The sequence below is a fragment of the Hyalella azteca genome, unplaced genomic scaffold (genome assembly GCF_000764305.2).
Source record: "Hyalella azteca isolate HAZT.00-mixed unplaced genomic scaffold, Hazt_2.0.2 contig1994, whole genome shotgun sequence".
In the NCBI taxonomy this organism is placed as follows: domain Eukaryota; kingdom Metazoa; phylum Arthropoda; class Malacostraca; order Amphipoda; family Hyalellidae; genus Hyalella; species Hyalella azteca.
Genome location: NW_025932283.1, coordinates 191,104 through 213,126, shown reverse-complemented (window position 1 = coordinate 213,126; position 22,023 = coordinate 191,104). Strand labels below are relative to the sequence as shown.

Here is a 22,023-nt window from a genome sequence, read left to right as displayed (position 1 = left end):
CAATAGAGAATGAATAGAAGTATCTCCTTATATCTCACAAATATAGGTAAGTCGCAGGTATGATGAACAACGATGTACAACATTTTCCTCTATTATAACTGATGTTGTACACAGTTTTATTCTTTTGGGGTATTATACAGACGTTGAAAATGGATAGCTGGATAAGCATGAAAAAATTCATATTGACATCTCATTTACGAGTGTATTAACTCTAATCACCAATCCTTGTCTGTTGTGGGTCGGCGTCATCATTCTCCAACCCATCAATAAACATCGTACTTCATAGTCTTTACTCCAACCTAACTAATATCATATTCGTCTAATTAATTAGGGAAGAGGGACGGCTGCGGTAAAATCCAAAATCTCCAACCACAATTAGAAACATATCTTCTTCAACTTCTCTGTGACTTGCTACGCCGTAGTTAGGGTCGTAGTGAAACCTTGTGTTGGCGTCTCCTCGATGGGCTGGGCTGGTGCAGACTCTCGACTTTCAGTGGAGTCAAATTCCGGAACTGGAGATCCGAAAAAAGGCTAAGTCGATACGATTATGGAACGTGGACTGCCGAGTAGTTCTCTCGCCATTCATTGATCAACGCAAGTCGTCTAGAAGAGCGTAGTTTATTTGAATTCGGTCACGTTGTAGCTTCCGGGCCGTTATTTCTGCTTTGCGTCGTCTCCACTCTTCGCGGTTGTCTTTTTAAATCCGGTAGATAAATCTTGTCGTTCTATTGAATAGTGAAGCTGCCGTACAACCAACCGTACTTCCGCGCCGAAAACACGCTACTCTTCATCTCACAATACGCCGGCCGCCCTCTCAACTGGATAGCTTGCTCGAGACACCCGCTAGACGGCTAGAGACTTGACGGCTAGAGACTTGAATCTCGTATTTGGTAGTAGTAAAAAAATTGTTTGTATGCAAATGTCAACAAAATGGAGGTTGGTTTAAATATGTATTTAATGCCGATCAATAGAGAATGAATACAAGTATCTCCTTATATCTCACAAATTTAGGTAAGTCGCAGGTATGATGAACAACGATGTACAACATTTTCCTCTATTATAACTGATGTTGTACACAGTTTTATTCTTTTGGGGTATTATACAGACGTTGAAAATGGATAGCTGGATAAGCATGAAAAAATTCATATTGACATCTCATTTACGAGTGTATATATTGAAATAACTTAGTGATAGAATACCATCGGATAATGGCCGATCCTGTCTGAGGGCTCGTGGTTCTCAATCTGAACCTTAAGTTTATACCTTACAACCCGCTAAGACTATACCGTGTTTGCTATTTTAGCCTGGTATGCAATCATGAAGAATAAATCAAAATAAGGTGGCAGATTTGTTCAAGTTATTCAAGTTTGATTCTTATGCGTTACGCAAGTTTCTATCCAAATATTTCACATTTATATAACAATGGAACACGTACTTATGTGAAGTATCCGTCATTACAAATTAGAATAATTTTTACCCTTATATTCATCGGGCTGCAGGCTCAGTTTAATGCGATTATTATTTCAATGTCGTATCTAATTAAATGTTGAAAAGCTCTATTATACGGAGTATTCATATAGAATTTCAGAATTTCAGTGCCAAGGCAATAGATCTTTAATTCCTTTCGTTTGGTGCAATATAATAAATCAGAGTACAAACTAGTAACTTTTTTATCAAACCTAAGAAAAGGATCATTAAATCCTTGTCAGTAGAGAGACAGAAATCACATAGCAGTTCGTTTAGAGTGTATCGTATCCCTTGTTGTTGAGCCACTTGCTAATGTCTTCATAGTGAGCGTCCATCCAAGCGATGTTGTTCTTTGTTCTCTCGATACTCTGGTCGACGGTGCGCTTGCCGCTCTTCAGGTCGTCCAAGTTCGCGTCGCGTAATCGAACCATCTTTGGAAAACATAATTAATTAATTTTAATTGCACAAAAACTTATCCTGCATGAGTTTTAATTGAATTAAGAATTACTTAATAAATCAAAAGATTCCATATCAACCATTTCTGGCTTCTAAAAGCCTAATACGATAGCCTGCAATGGGATTTGTTGGCAAAATAGGAATGATTTTGAAAACGATGAATTTTAATCTTGATATAGAGTAGCTCATTTTTCACAATACGAAAAAATTCTGGATGAAACCTAACTATGCACGTGAAAAAATTTTCATTTTCATTAAAATATAACATACTAATCAAGTGCGTGGCCATCAAATTTCCCCGATTTACCAGAACTACTCAGTCCCAGACATGAGTAGTACAAAATGAGTAACAGCTTCAACACAACATATTTCAGTATGCTGTAAGTCGCCTAAATGTAGCAATTTTAGTGCGTATATATGTGCGTTTCTGTGTTGTATTGTTTCATGTATACTTCAGACTATTTTTGAAGCATTTTTATTCAATTTTCATCTAAAACTGACACTTCTTTATGTGCATAGGGTTTAACCATTCAAAATTAATGACTGTTCAGGCAGTCTCCATACGTTCATAAGGCCGGACGTCAGAGAGTGACAGAGAGCGCATTTTCTCGTCGACGAAAACGTGACGTCACGGACAGACGGACATGACGAGCACATGCAATAGACGGACATGACGAGCAGACGGACATGACGGGCATTTTTTCCATTAATGAGAAAATGCGTTAAAAAATTATTAAAAAAATCGCAGTTTTGGTTCTGAAAGGACAGACTAAGAAGGCCCACGATACCCTAATCGCTTTAAAACATTTGTCTTTACATTAGAGGATTGAGAATTGTAGAAATTCTCGCGGCTGCTCGATTATTGCTCGCTACTGCACAAATCGAGGTTTGTGCAGCTGCTCAGAAATTAGTCGGTTGAGGAAACTGAGTTTTTAGTTATTGATTGAGCTCTGCAGTAATTTTGGACGACGTCTAACTATTGACGAGGAATTCGACATATTTATTCTGACAACTTTTACTTTTAATTTTAACTGGACACCTATGCCTTGGTTAACGCCGTTATCTTTTTCCATCGAGAAAGTTCATTGCTTATAAAGGAAAACTTTTTGATGCTCGAAGCACATTGGCACTTTATGGTACACAAGCAGTTCCTATTCAAGTATTAAAAATTCAACCTTCTCAGACGTCCGCGAGGTCTGCTATTTTAATAAGGTCATGCCAATTAGAGTAAATATCTGTAAGAATAGTCAACAATAATAACAAAAAATAAATTTACGATTTCAATTGTTCATAAAATTTCATAAAGCTTCTGACGAATGTTCTGCAGCTTCTGCTAGACGCAGGTCCTAAAATAACAGGTTTTATTCCATGAACACTCGAACTGAATATGAACCAAATTTAGATAGAAGTTTTCCAATTTCCAAATATCCCAGGTATTTGAATGCTTTTCTTTTTTTCATCTATTTAGTTGAACTTGTATTATTAATTTTTCCGTATGTTAACTACAGTTTTCACACTATAATTTTAAGGTTACAGCTTCTGAGCTTCATGAGCTTTAAATTTATATGAAAGACGCTCATGCGAGTTACTAGATGCAGAAGCGATGAAGCAATTGTTTGTTGCTGTCGTGCGCCCGAATCTAGAGTTTGGAAACGTTGTGTGGTCACCGAGATTTGAAAAGGACAGAAATTTAATAGAGAATGTTCAGAGACGTGCAAAAAGGATAATTCCAGGCTTGAAAGGCAAGTACTATGAAGAAATATTAAAGATTATGAAGCTTCCAAGCCTCAGTTATCGACATCTGCGTGGAGACCTAATTGAAGTATACAAGTATACTCATGGTCTATACAAGGCCTACGAAGGATTACTGGAATTTGAAACAAGAACCAACACCAGGGGCCACGACTATAAACTAAAAAACTGCGCTGCAACTTCTCCACGCGCCAACATTTCTTCTCGCTTCGAATCACCGACATGTGGAACAGCCTCCCCGAATACGTCGTTGGCGCTCCGAGTATGAACGCGTTCAAGAACCGACTAGATAAAGCTATGAAAAATATATGTTCAGATTTGAAATGCCTAGCACCATATCGTACCTGGTAGAAGTCTAGTAGCTACTTCAAACTATCATCAGTCCAGAAAAGATCCGGTCAAATGACACGATTTTAGATCTTCTGTGAACAAGTCCCGAAAAGTAAGAATCGGCGACAGGCCGCATCAGGCCTACACTTCAGCGCCGACATCGCCATGTTATACTATGTTATGTTAATTAAAGATACAAACCTCCTGCAGCATGAGCTCCGAGTTGAACTTGCTGGTCGCGTACTCAACAAGTCGACCAGGTGTGGAGAATCCAGAGCCGAAACTGCAACGAGAATAATTTTTGTAGTAGTTAGAGGAAGGGAGAAAACTGTCCAATAACGGAGAAAATTTGGAAACAGGGATTTTTTAGCATTTGATTTGAATGAATGCATTCATACTTTTGCTAATTGTGCGTCGATGATATACGACCAGAAATTTTCGTTAATTGATCAATGCTATCTTTATCTTCTTTAGATTTTTTGCGGAAGATAAAGTAGAAGAACGCCAAGCGGCTCTTAGTAGTTTACCGGTAGATAGTGGCCTGGACACTTGACATCTTTCTGGTAGTGTTTTGTGAATCAATTATAATCTGTCAAGATTTAGAGAAACTTTTGATTTTTCACCTGATGCCTTTTAATGATTAAAATGCGATTCAATTTTATTCTGCCAACATAATTAGTGATGAATAATAGGCGTTTAAAAATTACTTCTTAAAGACAACACTTCTAAAGAGGTCAGTGTCTCCGATGTTACACATGTACAGTGAATTTAGAGTCTTATTTTTATATATTAACAAAATTATTAAAAAATTTTTTTAAATATATATGTATATATTTTATAATTTTACTTTTTTTTTCTTCAATTGATTCAAGCACTGTCTCCTATTTTGCGATTTGTGCAAAATTTCAGATCGATTGGACAGGCTAAATGGCTAAATGTCACTTATAAGATTTGTAGCAGACAAACAAACAATCAACAACAAGTGAAGTTAAAGAAAAGTGTTGTAAAAATACCTTCAAATTTCCTTTGAGCGGCTAAACGGAAACAGACGAACAACAACATTGACAACTCACTATTTGTTAATGGCCTTCCAATTATTCCTTAGGTAATTCCAAGCGAAGTCCTGGCCATGTTCGTTATCAGCGATGGACAAGAAGACTCTGGAGACATCCTGCTTGCGTATGTCGCCTCCAGCGGTGAACGCATCTTCCAGATATCTGCGGTAACGCATTTAAAATCTTATGGAAAAAAGTCTCAAGATAGCATTCAACAACTGCACTTTAGGTGGCGTTCTGAAATCGTTTTCATCAACCGTAGTGAGAAAATGTTAATTGATGAAACTCATTGTCAATTCAATATAAGTTATGAACAAATATCAGTGACTTATAACAGTTAATTTATTCTATCATTCTCGCAGTAATTAGGAGAGTATCCATTTTCTCAAATAAAAGAATTATTTTCATTATTTGCAGAAAGTTTCAAGGTCAATAAGGTAGGTTAATTAAATTGTGTTTAGCTAGCTTCTGAAGTCGATCTCTACTTTAGAATTCTAGAATTTAGAAATCTAGAATTTATAAAATAACAAATGTTACCGATGCCATAGCCCATGAAAAGGTGAAATTAAACCGAACCTCTAGAAAGTGTCTGCATCAAAGACGTACTTTGAAAGAATCCAGACTTCCTTCGAGCATCCGAGGGCATACATAAATGTGGCTTTTTCAGAGGCGACATTCGAGACGAGGTATTGCGACCAAAGGAAACGCCATTCGGCCTCACCACCTTCGGCGATGGCCGCGCAGTAAACTGTAGACTTCAAGTTTGGCGAAACGATGCTGAAATATGAAATGATTCCGTTAGCAAAGTCGCTGACTTTCCAGCCCATCCGTCAGGCTGTGTCAAACTCTATTCAAAATCGTACGCAATTCAAGATGTCTAAAAATTCCATCAAACAATGGGTAAAAAGTAAATCCAGGGACGGAAAGCAATTGGCAACGTTATATAAAAATACGCGAATGGGCTCAAACGATTCGTCGAGAGAGCACTCGTAACGCAGATATGGAGGCGACAGCTTTTTCTAGAACTTGTAATATGAACAATGAAAATTAGCACATAAATCAATTGTAAAAAAGTTACCTCTTGTTATCTGGTTGTTCCATCCAGCGCTTGAAGAGACTGACAGCCTGAGAGACGCAGTCTTTATATTTACGAGAACACATCCACGAGACAGCTTGAACACGAATGAGTTGATCCAGGTGAGGATCGTTGAGATTATCAGCAAAGCCAACTTTCTTGTAAAGAGGTTCCAGAAGAGAGATCAGGTAGCGCTGTATCGCGAATGCAGAGTAAAAAAGAATACAATTGTTGAAACATATCAAAGATTTATTTTAAAAACGCAATCAATTACCTCCGCACAGACAACTGACGTCAAATCAGGATCAAGTGTTCACCTGAATATTGAATTTAATCTACTAGTTAGTCGGACGCATTTCGAGGATACAAGAGAGTATATCTTACCTTGAATGCACCGTAAGCAGCAGTTCTGCTGAGCATATTCTTGACGTATCCCAAGTTGTTGAGTGCAGTTTTCCAAGGCACGTACTCTGTCTCCTTATCGAGGTAGGACAATACGTCCATGGCTACGTCGTAACTCAGGACTCCACAGCGTGCCAAGTCCAGTGCGTCGTCTAGTATCTGAGCGCGATTGCTCACGTCAATCTTCGTGTGATCAGCCTTCAACTGCCGGATAATTTGCTGCCAATTGTTAATATCATAGTTGACTTTGTAATAACCAGTTTGTTGGAGGTTCACGATGACCCACTTGTCCGGTGATGTAGGAAGGCTGGAGATAGTTTTAGTGGCTTCGGTTTTGTTCATCCAGACTGACGGACGCGTATCGTTGAAGTTCATCGCGTCTTCAGAGGTGAAGGAAATAGGGACCCACCATTTGTAGTCGTGAGTGTCGGTCGAGTTTTCGTTCTTCACACACAGGAAACGTTCCTGTTCAATCAACGAAGTATTTAACGATATTGAAGCAGGAAGCTGCAAGTCTACTGTCAGGAAGGGCAGGTGATTAGACTTTGCATCTTAAATTGTAAGTCACAAGCCTGAAGATGACTGAACGTTAAAGTTTGCTGCCTCTGCTTAGGTTTTCTGTCAGCCGCTGATGCTGTGGATGATCAGGCGTGTATTTTTTAAGAGCTTCAAGACAAAGAGAGGTGATGCAGGATAATACCTTAGGTGATAGAACGGGCCATTTAATGATAATGCTTATTTAACTGCAAGCACGAAACAACTGAAAAGCATGCTACTATAGCAAAGCGGAAAAATATTCTTCCTACCACATACTGCATTTCATCATTCAATGCCGACGTCGGAATATTGAATAATTGAATAAAATCGTTTTTTTTTACCGTTTGGAAGAAGGGAAATATATGAGTTTATCACCTGTGACAGCATAGCAGAGCCATCGCCTTTGACCGTGACAGTTATGAGGGGGTAGCCCATCTGCAGCGTCCAGGTGTCCATGATGTCCTTCACGGTCAGGTCCTGAGGCAAGTTCTTGTCCTGATGCGCCTGCTCCGTCAGGAAGCGCCACAAGTCGTCCTGCTCTGCGCTCTTGTACTTGCTGTGAAAGGGTTGCATGTTAGTGACCAGCATTACCTTGCTGTTGTTGTTGTAGCGGTATCACTAGGGAAGAGTGGAAGAGAACAAGATGTGGCGCAGAGTGGCCAAAAAGAAGAAGGGAAAGTGGAAAAGACAATAGGAGATGAAAAGGCACATCGCGCATAATTGTGTTGATTATATAGGTTTTACGGGTTTGATTAGGGTTTGGGGGGGGGGAACCGCCAGGGCTTTGTTTAGTTGTGTGAAGTAATGTAGGATTAATTTTGGTTCAATATTCACTGATGATGTGTTTGAGCTGCTATACTCGATGGGGAATGACGAAATATGTGCTCAATATGTTGTGAGTTTCGCTCTCATTTTATTACGGTCGTTTGTTTTTATTACTTATGGTTCTTGTTTGTTTACTTTCTTCGTTGATGATATTTATTAAGATGAAGATGGTGGGTGGTGAAACGCTTACGATACAGCGGATGTTTAAGGGTTGCTAGAGCTGTTCCAGTGTCGTGTCGTGCGTCGTTCTCGGTCTGATCGTCAGTCAGTGGTCGTTCCGGGACAGACGCACCCGGACGTGATGTGAACAACTTCTGGTTGTTCCATCCAGCGCTTGAAGAGACTGACAGCCTGAGAGACGCAGTCTTTATATTTACGAGAACACATCCACGAGACAGCTTGAACACGAATGAGTTGATCCAGGTGAGGATCGTTGAGATTATCAGCAAAGCCAACTTTCTTGTAAAGAGGTTCCAGAAGAGAGATCAGGTAGCGCTGTATCGCGAATGCAGAGTAAAAAAGAATACAATTGTTGAAACATATCAAAGATTTATTTTAAAAACGCAATCAATTACCTCCGCACAGACAACTGACGTCAAATCAGGATCAAGTGTTCACCTGAATATTGAATTTAATCTACTAGTTAGTCGGACGCATTTCGAGGATACAAGAGAGTATATCTTACCTTGAATGCACCGTAAGCAGCAGTTCTGCTGAGCATATTCTTGACGTATCCCAAGTTGTTGAGTGCAGTTTTCCAAGGCACGTACTCTGTCTCCTTATCGAGGTAGGACAATACGTCCATGGCTACGTCGTAACTCAGGACTCCACAGCGTGCCAAGTCCAGTGCGTCGTCTAGTATCTGAGCGCGATTGCTCACGTCAATCTTCGTGTGATCAGCCTTCAACTGCCGGATAATTTGCTGCCAATTGTTAATATCATAGTTGACTTTGTAATAACCAGTTTGTTGGAGGTTCACGATGACCCACTTGTCCGGTGATGTAGGAAGGCTGGAGATAGTTTTAGTGGCTTCGGTTTTGTTCATCCAGACTGACGGACGCGTATCGTTGAAGTTCATCGCGTCTTCAGAGGTGAAGGAAATAGGGACCCACCATCTGTAGTCGTGAGTGTCGGTCGAGTTTTCGTTCTTCACACACAGGAAACGTTCCTGTTCAATCAACGAAGTATTTAACGATATTGAAGCAGGAAGCTGCAAGTCTACTGTCAGGAAGGGCAGGTGATTAGACTTTGCATCTTAAATTGTAAGTCACAAGCCTGAAGATGACTGAACGTTAAAGTTTGCTGCCTCTGCTTAGGTTTTCTGTCAGCCGCTGATGCTGTGGATGATCAGGCGTGTATTTTTTAAGAGCTTCAAGACAAAGAGAGGTGATGCAGGATAATACCTTAGGTGATAGAACCCATTTAATGATAATGCTTATTCAACTGCAAGCACGAAACAACTGAAAAGCATGCTACTATAGCAAAGCGGAAAAATATTCTTCCTACCACATACTGCATTTCATCATTCAATGCCGACGTCGGAATATTGAATAATTGAATAAAATCGTTTTTTTTTACCGTTTGGAAGAAGGGAAATATATGAGTTTATCACCTGTGACAGCATAGCAGAGCCATCGCCTTTGACCGTGACAGTTATGAGGGGGTAGCCCATCTGCAGCGTCCAGGTGTCCATGATGTCCTTAACGGTCAGGTCCTGAGGCAAGTTCTTGTCCTGATGCGCCTGCTCCGTCAGGAAGCGCCACAAGTCGTCCTGCTCTGCGCTCTTGTACTTGCTGTGAAAGGGTTGCATGTTAGTGACCAGCATTACCTTGCTGTTGTTGTTGTAGCGGTATCACTAGGGAAGAGTGGAAGAGAACAAGATGTGGCGCAGAGTGGCCAAAAAGAAGAAGGGAAAGTGGAAAAGACAATAGGAGATGAAAAGGCACATCGCGCATAATTGTGTTGATTATATAGGTTTTACGGGTTTGATTAGGGTTTGGGGGGGGGGGAACGCCAGGGCTTTGTTTAGTTGTGTGAAGTAATGTAGGATTAATTTTGGTTCAATATTCACTGATGATGTGTTTGAGCTGCTATACTCGATGGGGAATGACGAAATATGTGCTCAATATGTTGTGAGTTTCGCTCTCATTTTATTACGGTCGTTTGTTTTTATTACTTATGGTTCTTGTTTGTTTACTTTCTTCGTTGATGATATTTATTAAGATGAAGATGGTGGGTGGTGAAACGCTTACGATACAGCGGATGTTTAAGGGTTGCTAGAGCTGTTCCAGTGTCGTGTCGTGCGTCGTTCTCGGTCTGATCGTCAGTCAGAGGTCGTTCCGGGACAGACGCACCCGGACGTGATGTGAACAACCATCGTCTGAGCGCAGCAAGTCCCGTCGTGTAAGTGGTTATTAAAGTGTGTGTGTGCGGCGTGAAAGTGAGTATGTGCGTCGCTGTTCAGCCTCGGACTCCGGACGCTCAGGAAGGTGAACACTGCGAGGATTTCATTTGCACCAGTTGTGGGAAGCTGAGCTCTGAAGAGTATTTTTTCTTAAAAAAACCGTTTCACTGGTTCTGTAGTGACTGCGAGAAATCGACTCTTAGTGCCCGAAAAAGCGAGAAGCAGAGGGAAAAGAAATGGTTCGCTCTGTTCGCAGCATTTCGAGCTGAAATGGAGAACAATTGCCGGAAAGAGATGAGCACGTTGAGCAATTTAGTTGGCTCTTTGAGTTATGAACTGAGCTTGTTGCGCAAAGAGCTGATCGAAGAAAGAGCTCAACGGGAAAATTCAGAAAATTTGGAAAAGATGGAATTTAAGAATCACAACGTTATCATAGCCGAAGTCGCTAGCGAAAGCTCCCGCGAATTACTAGACAGAGAACGTAGGAAGTGCAACCTTGTATGGTTCGGCATTCCCGAAAGCACCGCATCTGAGACGAACGAGCGAGTGATGACCAACAACAAGTATGTTGCAGACTGTTGTAGTAAAACACTAAGCACACCGTTTGATATTGCATCATGCAAGATGCTGCGCTCCAAGAATACTGCTGCTAACACATGCAGACCTCTATTGGTGACTGTGAAGGGTCAGGCCCAAGTTTGGAGCGTGCTGAAAGTAGCGAAAAAATGAGGAAAAACCGTTGAATTCAAGTCCATTTTTGTGAAGAATGATTCCACCCGTTTGGAGAGGGCGATTTCCGCAAGAAATGGCAGGAGCGAAACGGACGCAGAAGCACGGAAAATCATGTCAACTACAGTCAAGATCTCACGAGGACTCCGACCGCTCTATGTCAGGGGAGAAGGAAGACAGTTAAGTAGTGGAACTCATGTACATAAATCCAGTTCTGTAAATAAGGCAAAAAGTTTACTCATACTTCAAAGTAAAAGTGCACTAAAAGTTTTGAAATGTTTCTACACGAACTCTGATTCCGTTTTGAACAAAAGAAATGAACTGTTAACTGTGATCGCAAACGAGTGTATAGACACAATTTGTATTACAGAGACACTCCCTAAAAATCACGGGGGAAAAATTTTACCTGTTGAATTTTCATTTCGATTGTTTTTAGTTTCCAGGTTTCGATTGTTTTCATAACTTAAACGAAGAGCAGTGCACTAGAGGTGTAGCTCTGTGGGTTAGAACCTTTTATGGGGCCCAACAAGTTAAATTAAAAGCAGAGCACCAATCAACTAGAGAATCAGTGTGGTGTGAGCTTTCTCTTAAACGCAGGGATAGCCTCCTTATAGGTCTTCTGTATAGATCACCTAACAGTTCCTCTGATAACGATAAAGTATTGAACAGTGGCCGCAGCCACTGTTCAAGTCAGCATATTGAGCCAATGTTGAGTCAGCATTGAGGCTTCACCCCAGCATGCGCCTATCTCCACACTCACCCTGACTCGCCACCCAAACAAACCTTTCCAGACCTAACCTAACCTCTTTGGCTGCTGTGAGTTGGAGGTGTGGGGCTGGCTGTCTGCGCTGGGGGGCTAGAGCCAAGCATTGCTACAGCAATGTGGGAAGGTGGGGTAACTGTGGAGGTAATCCAATGCTGGGGTTGTAGCCGTCATCAAGACATGATATGAGGACTGGCTGCCGACACACGGCGCTATGGCTATAAGCCGTTGCGGAACTGGTGTTCCATGCGGTGTTTCTAGCGTGGTCTGCGACTTTATAGCTATGAATCAAAGAGTAGTTGTGCATGTTTGGCTGAGGGTTAGTCACAGGTTTAATTTATGAGTCAAATTTGTGGCCAACGTCTGTGCTCCCCTGTCAATCATGAATTTCTCTTTTGATGATAATATGATAATAGCATATTCAGCGTTGATTAGGCCGTTAGACTTGTCGCCGATTCTTAACAAAGCAGACAATTTACAGCTTGCTGCGGTTTCGAACACACAACTCACTGCTCCGATTTTGCTGTGCTTAACCGCCCGCCTTCCTCGCCGATTCTGACCAGAACTATCGCACTGAGCTTTGCTCGAACCTGCACCTCTCAGCTCCAATCCTACGAATCTGGGCCTATACTTTCAAAAAAAGTTAAGAGATCGTAAGTTTATCAGCCAATCATTGACGGCCTTTCAAGCAAAATCCACCAATCATAGACAAGAAAATAGAGCGTAAGTACTTACGTTCACTTAGCGAGTTTTGAAAGTATGGCCCCGGAACTGTAACTAATGAATGGGCCACCCTGCCCCTGTTTTAGGTCATGCAATAATGAACATTGAAACCAGTTTTAAATATGAAGAACTAGCTTCACTTGTAAACATTTGCTGAAATAACTTACAATCCGACAACACGATACTTGAATGTGATCGAAAAATTTTGGTATGGACCAATTGCAAGAAATGTTGCACCAACGAGGAGGTTCTAAACCTTCTTGCAGGGTTATAAATGATTTTGCAAGATGGTTCTCCAGAATTATTGTGGCAACATATCAGATGACGGTATTTGAAAGTACTAGAAATTTTTGCGAACGGCTAGAGTAAAGAGGAATAGTCCAGAGATAAAAATTAAACAGGTAAAATTCTCTCCACTCACAAGTGATTGAGGTAATTCGTCAAGCCCTGCCGCAAGGTGGGCTCACTCAGGAAATGATTCATCATCCGGATGATGGAAGCACCTGAAACGGAAAACATTTCATTTAATTTTATCCAAAAAGAAGTACATAGGATTTAGACAATCAATTTTCAATCAAATGACGATGTGGGCCGATTTCAAATGAAAGAGGTTTAGTGCAGAACTCCTAAAATTTGAGCGGGAGAGTTTTTTTACACGATTAATTTCAAAACAAGTCGGAAAATCTTGGCTTGGCGATTGATTCACGATGCATCAAGCTTAAACTGAGTCCCCACTGATATATAGGAGTAAATTAGGCTATTGCTGAAATTTTAACCGAAGTTACGTGTCATTAGTCAGTGACCGAAATCGGACATATTTTTCCCTTTTCAACCGATCATAACTTAAAAGTTAGAAGGTGACTTTGTAGAGTGTTTAGAGTTGGATGAAATTCATTTTATTACCTTTTGAGGATTGCATATTGCTGACGTAAGCGCCACAAAGCGTGCTAACGAAAAACCTAGTATTTTAATGAAATTTTAATAACTTTGAATTTGGTGGTGAGCGAGGGCGGTTGCAAGTGGCTACTAGGCACGCTATATTACACTTCTATGAGTTGAAGCGCAATGCGTGTTGAGGCTGCGAATATGATTATAATATTTAGCCCGCATCTAGCTCAGTTTGAGACAGTGTCGGCTGCCGGGAAGTAAGAGCAATGTGGATAATATGGATATTGCGCATGCCTATCCACTGAAATTTCTGCAGATGTAGTAACTTGTAAGTCGGAATGGGCAGTTGAACCATTAAAACTAGCGCCAGTAAATGTCGATAGTCGAATGACCCATAAATTAAATCCTAGCACCCAATGATTTCAGGGGTGCAGTATTGCTTAATTTTGAGTACTATAGAACAAAAATGGTCAAAAATTTGATCGAATTCGTACATGGAAATAGAAAAATGAAAAGACGTTAAAAAATAGTTCACATGAATATAGATAGGAAAAAAAGGCGTCAAAATCTGTTTAGGAATTGATTGAATAAGTATTACCTTTGTTGTACGAAATCTTGTCGAATATGGCACTGATTTCATCGGGGTGGCCGACGGGGATGCTGATGGGATGCGAGGACTCGAGGCAGTCCAGCGCGAAGACCGAGTGGAGGTCGTCAACCAGGAACTGCTCCATCATCTTCCAGGTGGGCTCAACCTGCATAGACAATTCATCAAAAGCAACTGCAGTACAATAGTTTCAACCGCAATAAATATTGGATCGAAAAAATTTCGAAGTTACTGATAATGAGTTACAGTAAATACATTTAAAACTCCCTAACGAAGTTGACAGACTCGTACAGCTAGATTAAAATGCTCGTTATTAGTCAACACTTATAAGCTATTTTGAAAGATAGTTTCGCATTTTGAAATGAAGTACTTCAAAACTAGATAGTTATTTCCAGCCATATATAAGAAGCAAAAATCAAGTAACCTACTGCATCAACTCCTAAGTTTTCAAGGTAGGAAGCGAAGCCCTCGTTGAGCCAGAGGTCGGTCCACCAAGACGGTGTGACCAGGTCTCCGAACCACTGGTGGGCGAGCTCGTGGGCCACGACTGCAGCAACTCTTTGTTTGTTGGACGCAGATGACACCGCAGGATCGTAAAGCAAAGCTGTTTCCCTGCAAGAAAATTCAATGTGATTGTTACAAACACTAAATTTGAAATATTTCTTTATGACAGTCAAACAATCGCTCTGCGCTAATATCAAAGGGCCTTTGCCACAAGACATGACTACCCAGTACCCAGTCAGAAATCAACGCAGCTGATAGCCAGTCGGGATGTATATTCCTGGCGCAACGGTTCCACCAGCGCAGCTCCAAATGCAATAACCAGGCAGTCTATTGTCTGGGGCTGCGTCCAAGTGTTCGAAACATTCACACGTGCAAAAAAACATCCGAGGCCACAGCCGTGCCCAGTCGAATTGGCTGCGAACTACGTACGGGCCTGTGCCTCGAATTTGTCTTGCCAGCTAAGTTCGACCAGGTAGAAAATGGTGACCGAGCTCGGCGGCCCAAACTCTCAACGCGGCGAGAGTTTCGGGCTGGGTAAAGATTAAGCATCAATGATTCATGAATTCAAGTGAACCAAGTGATATTAAACCCTGTACAAACTCTACTAATTAACTTCTGAACCTGTATGTGATGAGGCCCCAGTTCTCCATGGCACCGGCAGAAAAATCAGGTAGCGCAATCATGTCCTGCTTGGGCAGCGGGAACGGGATGGAGAAATAGTCTTCGAAATAAGTCGTGACGTCGGGGCCGATCGCTTTCGCGTACTCGGCTTGATCGATGGCCTCTTGGCGTGCCCAGACTGGTGGAAGATTACCGAATAACTTATTCGGTCTTATTAAATTTTGTTTCGGTTCTATTGAGGAATATTAATTCTTTAAGTACAATTTAGCATTCTATAATTTAATTCGGCATTCTATACTTGTCTATAAATTAAGGCCCCAATGCGGGCAAAGACGCTTGAAAATTTCACCAAAAATAAAAAAGAAATCCGCTTATAAGATAAATGAATTTCTAGGATTTTGGTAGAAATGCGGTGAATATTCAAATTACAGAGTGGCAATAATTATAGTTATTCATCAACCATAATTTCGGAAACAAAACCTAAAATATAAATGTATTAATTACATAAGTTTGTAGTAATGAAAGTAAATTTAAAGAATTTTAAACTAATATGCCAAAATCATGCCCAGTACGGAGCATTGAAGAATAAACATCGATTTTTTAATTTTTTGCTACTTAGCGTAAAATCGTTTACGGTCGCCTTAAATGGGTTTCCAGCATTAGAGCCAAGGTAGAATGTTAAAGATCATGGATAAAGAAAAAAGAAATCAAGCTCATTTTTAGGGCGAGGTCTTGATTTTAAAACGGCCTATAAACGATGCCCCTAATGCTGAATATCCTTGCCTCTGAATAGTGTGTTTTTGTTAGCTGTGGAGTTGATGTGCGAGAAATCGGAGACGACGAAGGCGACCAAGTACGTGGACATGGGAACCGATGAGTTGAAGTGATCCCACACCCAGCCTGGCTGATCAGGGCTGTCGAGTTCAATGAGCGAGTCAGAAGGATAACAATATAAGTGGCAGTAGTGAAAAATTAAAACGGAAGCCTGAACAGAAAAATTGGATCAATTGGATACAAACGAGAAAGTCCACCATGCTGGAAAGTGGCATACCACAAGTAGACTTGGTTCAAAGTTGGTTAAAATTGATCAATGATGCAAGCTTCCTTCAAAACCAACATGAGAAAAGACTTATAATTCTGTATGCATACAAATATACGAGCTTCTCACATGAGCGAGGTGTTTATTCTTGGCATGTTCGAGAGGGCGGACATGTTGGTTTGCCGAGCAATGAAAATTTCGAACTCGGCTTTGAGTGCAGGCTCGTCGAAACACGGAAACGCGCGCCGGGCATCCGTAGGCTGGAACTGAGTTGTCGCTATCATTCTGCGACAGATAATTAATTATTAATAATTCAAAAAACATTCTTAAACCCTGGCAAACAAAAATTGTATTAGTAACAGAAAGAGTGAAAATGCGTCACTGCAAGATAAACATAAAATCAATGATGCGCGGCATGAAATTCGTTCGCCTATTTCAGTCATTGGGATCAGGAAGGGCATTGTTAATTATTATAACAAGAATGCCTCCGAAGATAATGCATGAAATTGCAGTGTTACGACAACATCAGTATGAACGAGTTAGCTATAATCCTTAGTTAATGAGGCACAAAATGCAACAAAAATCGATAACCACTGCAGAACATGGAAAATCGTTTGCTGGAATCGACTGAACTCACTTCTTCTGTCCACTTTTATCGGTGTACTGGGAGCGGTAGAAGCCTTTGAGTTGATCGTTGAGGTAGCCTTCGAAGTTCATGGAAAGTACATACTTCCTATCCTTGACAAGCTCCTGATCCAACATTGCGATGTAGAATTCTCGGTCAGCATCGTACTTGTGTTCCGTGATTTTTAATGGCGAGGCCGATGGGTCGTCAGACATTTTCAACTGGAAAATTTTAATACCACGTATATAATTGGCGTGACTTAAAAAGCGAGTTATAAAACGAAATATATGAAGTGCGAGCCGTGGTGGCTGCTCAATAGTCTCGGAAATGATTTCTAAAAAACTAACCCATGAATTCAATCAAAATAACTTCAGACCCAACAGCCTTAAACTATGTGACATTCATACGACTGATCTTAACAAGAGATGTTGAACAGTCCTCCTCTACATGCCTTGATGGTCTCGTTTTTGCTGATGATGTCGGCCATGTGCAGGGACACGTTCTGGGTGGGTTCCAAGACCTTCATGGTGATCTCAACCGAGCCCATGATAGAGAAGTTACCGTTGATCAGAGGCTGTAGCCGGATAACGTATCTGCATAGTTTGAGAAATATATACTAATGTATATGTATATATATTTCTTAAACGTTTTTCTGGTCTCGCATTTTTTGGGATCGGCAAAAGCCCGACCGCAAATTCAACTGTTGAAATGAAGCTGCAAGTGTTTCACCGTTAATTCTTTTCATGATACTAAAACCAATATTCGTGCTCCAGCTTTCATGTCGCTGGCTCAATATGTTTTCGAATGATGAATAAAACGCTCTCACGGAAGTCACGAGTCCTTAGGGTAGATGAGAAATTGCACGTAAAAAGGTTGTTCTGGAAAACGCAATATTAAAGATGTATGTTTTAGTCGAAACTTACTTGAGCGGAACGATCGATTTTGGGAGTCGAACATCGATCTTGGTCTCGGCTGTGGGTGCCTCTGATGATGATGCCTCTGGATGATGATGATGCCTCTGGCAAAGAAATCCAGAATGAGAATATTTATTACAGCTATTAATGCAAATGAAAAAATATAGGATGTCAAGTCTAGTGAAGTTTCAATGCAGGATGTATTGTCGTACACGATTTATATTTTTTTGCAAGAACATATAAAGAAATTTGCCGAACCTTTGTAAGCATGACTTTTCAGTTTAGTTTAGTTAAACTTCCTTAACGCTGCATGCAGATGTAAGGCTAAAGCTCTGATTTTTACTATGAAGAAATTATTTATATGAATACATGTTCAGCAAAATATGACAATTGATACTTGGTTGGTTTAAAATGCAATTAATTACCAAAATTTCCGCAGTCGATGGAGAAGGGACTTCGGGGAGGGTAGTTGTGGATTCAGTGGGGTTGGCTGCGGTAGAAGGGAGATTTGGTGCTAGAGAGCTTAGAAAAAATGCCCCAAAAATCACGGTCACAATTTTCGGCGCAAAAAACTCATTCTTGCGTCCTGAAGGCAGTGGTGAGAACGGTCTACCGAGGGCCATCGCAGTTATGGCTTCTCGGCTCTTGCTCTTGGGAGGCATCAAGAAGAGCTGCAATGCCAAAGAGGAGAAAGAAAACTTTTATTCATTCAGAAGTCTGTTATCAAAAAACGATTTAAAAATAGAAAATACGTTAGTTTCAAATTGGGATCGATATTTTGATACAACATTTTTGACGTTTAGAAACAGCAGTCATGAGCAGTCACGAGCATCTGAAGAGGGTGACGCTATAGTCTTCGCTGTCCACTGTCATTGAACAATTGCGTCTGCATTTCGGTTGTAAAATCAGTAAATAAATTCTCAGCAAAAATATGTTAACAACTATACATGCCTGATTAAATAGGAAAAAAATAAAAGAGAGATTAATTTCTTATCGTCTCATATATTTTGAAGTTGGAGGATCGGAGTGATTACTCCCCCAATTTTACGTTATGATCAGGTTCATACTCCTAAATCCTTTTCCGTTGTCGACTTCGACATCATCACTCTGTCGTTGCAGCCGTGTCTTCTCATACTGTAATCTTGCTGTTCATTATTCTTGCCAAGGTGGATAACTTTACATTTGTCAGCGTTAAAACGCAGCTGCCACTTATCAGCCCAGTCAACCGTTTATCGTTTTGTCAGGTGGTCGCCGAGTGACGCTTGATTGGCACGTATGAAAAGGTTCTCTTTTTGGAAAGGTTTCGGCAAAATATAGAACAAAGAGAGGGTTGTAATGAAACACTGATACATTTCACATTAAATTGGAAAATTTAAGTACACATCCTACGTTAACAAAAATCTCTAGTCCATGCAAAATGTGATTTGAACACATTCAAATTTGAGAAACTATCAGTTTACATACGTTGATAAATTGCAGTTCCGTCGAGCCGTACGACCGTTGCAAACGACCGTACTGTACACGCACACTTTGCGGCCGTATATAGGTTGAGCGGCCGTACGCTGCTGTGTTCTCGCGTCCGCTTTCACAGTTGCTCTTTCTTCATGGCGGCATTTCTCGCGCTATAGTGATGTCTAGCGGCCTGTCTAACCGTAGAGTTTATGATGACCGTACTTCGGAATAGTGGTGCTCGTCTTCATGGTCGATGAAAATACTCCAACTCCGTTGTCGTACTGCGGTCGAGATGACTGTGACCGTACCGCTTCTTCCGATGAAAATAGTGACCGTACTATTGATGACCGTACCGATGATAATTCTTGGTGTAGAACTCGAAACTTAGATCTTCTGATGACGTGCGTTATAATCGTTGTACAACTCGTGGCTCTCTCGCATTGTCTCACGGCTGAGTAGCAGCCGTAGTGTTGATGTTGATTTTCTTGACGTGCTCACCGGACTCGTAGTTGCCTCGATAGTCTAGGTTTCTCGCGAGTCGCGACCGTCAATGTTAGAAAACGACAAACCGCCGGCCTCACGGCCGCGGCCGTTGCATAGTCCGCTGCAGACTGTGCTCGTGACCGTGACTTTCGTAGAACCAACACTTGGCGCGAATTTTAAGGTCCTTATATACGCTAGTGTCGCGCACCGTTACGCCTACTCCCTCGAAGTGACGCCGCGACGGTAGTGAGTTCCACAAGGTCAGCACCTTTGATACCCTCGCCGTTTCAAACTATAAACAAACCCTCGGTCTCGCGGTCTCGAGAACAACAGCACCTTATACAAGCTTTACACAGTTCCACCCCAAATTCCTGTAGCCTTCTCAACACTTTACTCTAAGTCTCTAACTTTCATAACTCAATTTACGAATTCATTCACCCACAGACTGCTATCTATAAAATATAATATAATTTTAAGTCAGAATTACCGACGCTCTAATCATGCCATGCAATTGAATATAAATGGATGATATCGCGTTATTGTAGGGATTAATTCATAAATATATTTTACTAGATAACTGACGTTTTAGTGCAATAAAATTTCAAATACAGACCCTGAAAGATTCCACCTCAATATTAATTACGCACAATAAGATGTGTAATATAATTACGTCGCGTAATTATATTACACAGAGAGCCTCTAAACTGTCCGTAATACAGAGTAGGTAGCCTAAAGAATTTCCTCATAACCATGTTTGTAGCGAGCTGCTGGCAAATGCTTCTTGTATCTCGTAAGGGGACAGGTTAATAACACGGTTTTGAGAGGCAAGCAACGGCTAAGCTTAAGTCACTTATAGAATTTAACTTGCTCTTCAGTTATTTAGTTCATTTATCAGTTGGGGAAATTTCGGCCGGGTCGCTGTTATGTAAAAATCCGTAGGGCTCTTATCTTGTGCCTCAGTAAGAAAAACACTGAAAAATACCAGTTATGTGCTTGTTCTGGGTGAATTAATTGGGCAGCAAAAATTATCCTTAGGGCCCTTATCTTAGATCTCACAATAAAAAATACCAGTTTTATGTTTGTTTAGGCTGATTCTCGTACTCTAGAGAATTTATCTCTATTGTCTTAAGCTTGGATCTCACTGAGAAAATTTCTTGAAAATACCAGTACGATGTTTGCGTTATTGGTTTGGTGAAATTGTCGACCCAATTGGCTGTTCGTTGCTATTTCATTTTTTCAGTAAGATTTGTGGTCCGTTGTGATCCTATGATATTAGAAGTTCATCAATTCGGTGGAGGAAGCTATTGAAAATAAATAATTGGTAACAAATATATATGAAAGTAAACGACAAGAAAGCTTTATGGACAATACGCGGGGTTAAAAAATTCTTTTCTGAAACAAAACTTTATTAGTTATCAAACATTTATTTGGATTTGTGAAAAACATATAAATATCTAGCCTTCAGAATGAGTATTACCTTACGGATCAAATAACAGATTTCACTTCATATATTTTTCACTTAACAAATTTTTAAAGCTGAAATTAGTTTTTTCGTCACGGGCCCTTTAACTTATATCCAACTCACGGCAATATTGAACGCGCTCAAAGAGAACATTTTGCTTGGACTAGAAAGAAGTGCATTGCAACTAGCCGAACAGCAGTTAATCAAGTTTTTAATGCCATTATCCGCTATGCAAGCTTATAAAAAGGAGAATACAAAACCAGTTCGCCAGATTAAGTTACTCATCTTTCCAGTTCGACTGAAATTACCGTTAAAATAATATCCCCTATAAATTGATTGACTCACCTGAATGGAAATAAAACGGTTCTTAGAGTATCAAACGAGCAGAATAGTTCAAGTATTCTAGCGTCAGCGATGCAGGGTCATTCCAGAGTATAATGAGCGAGCAGAGAATGGCCACCTCCCGCGACGTCGGCGCAGGTCATACTGGCAATTTGGGAGCAACCACAAAAGGAGCCCCCAACAAAAAAACACTTGCCGGCTGCACTCGTAGCCGCACCTGCATAAACAAACGGTTCATAAGGCTGTATGTAAAGTCACTCCATTCCCAACACATGCGAGCAAATATCAGATATAATAGTTCGTATTACTTGCTGGCACCCTACTGAAGCATATAGCTATAGCATAGAAAAAGTCAACTTTTTCTTATGGTCTTTTGATGGTCGCGAATAGGCCTGTAGAATCTTCTAGTCTTGTGACGTAGGGTAATGCCAGATAACGCTTCAAACATTTAACTGCACCGCCGTGCATTTAAATGTAGTATTCAAATTTCTAATAAATTTATTTACATTTTTTGTGTAGATAATATTATCTAAAATAATTTTTTGCTTAAATTGAGTGTATATTAATG

General features: G+C 40.6%; 1 protein-coding gene across 1 annotated transcript; it reads right to left on the bottom strand.

Annotated features, from left to right (window-relative positions):
- Positions 1–931: 931 nt before the first annotated feature.
- LOC108676264 (aminopeptidase N) lies at positions 932–21,610 on the bottom strand. The gene is made up of 18 exons (XM_047884835.1): positions 21,459–21,610; positions 18,142–18,387; positions 17,726–17,820; positions 17,254–17,395; positions 16,815–17,023; positions 16,307–16,462; positions 15,922–16,052; positions 15,139–15,316; positions 14,442–14,625; positions 14,005–14,161; positions 12,940–13,021; positions 9,512–9,692; positions 8,585–9,067; positions 6,139–6,329; positions 5,667–5,837; positions 5,079–5,222; positions 4,207–4,288; positions 932–1,898 (listed from the first exon to the last, which is right to left on the bottom strand). Exons 2-18 carry the CDS (start codon positions 18,376–18,378, stop codon positions 1,740–1,742), a joined length of 2,982 nt encoding a protein of 993 aa, XP_047740791.1. The 5' UTR covers positions 18,379–18,387; positions 21,459–21,610; the 3' UTR covers positions 932–1,739.
- Between the last annotated feature and the right edge of the window lie 413 nt (positions 21,611–22,023).

What these genes read in the sequence shown, in the direction of transcription:
- LOC108676264 (XM_047884835.1), bottom strand. Translation starts at nt 18,378, where the DNA reads ATGCCTCCCAAGAGCAAGAGCCGAGAAGCCATAACTGCGATGGCCCTC. An exon ending in ACGAATTACCTCAATCACTT is followed by an intron (nt 9,693 to 12,939) that starts GTGAGTGGAGAG and finishes ACCCTTTCACAG; the next exon opens with CAAGTACAAGAGCGCAGAGC. An exon ending in CTGCTTACGGTGCATTCAAG is followed by an intron (nt 6,330 to 8,584) that starts GTAAGATATACT and finishes TTCGCGATACAG; the next exon opens with CGCTACCTGATCTCTCTTCT.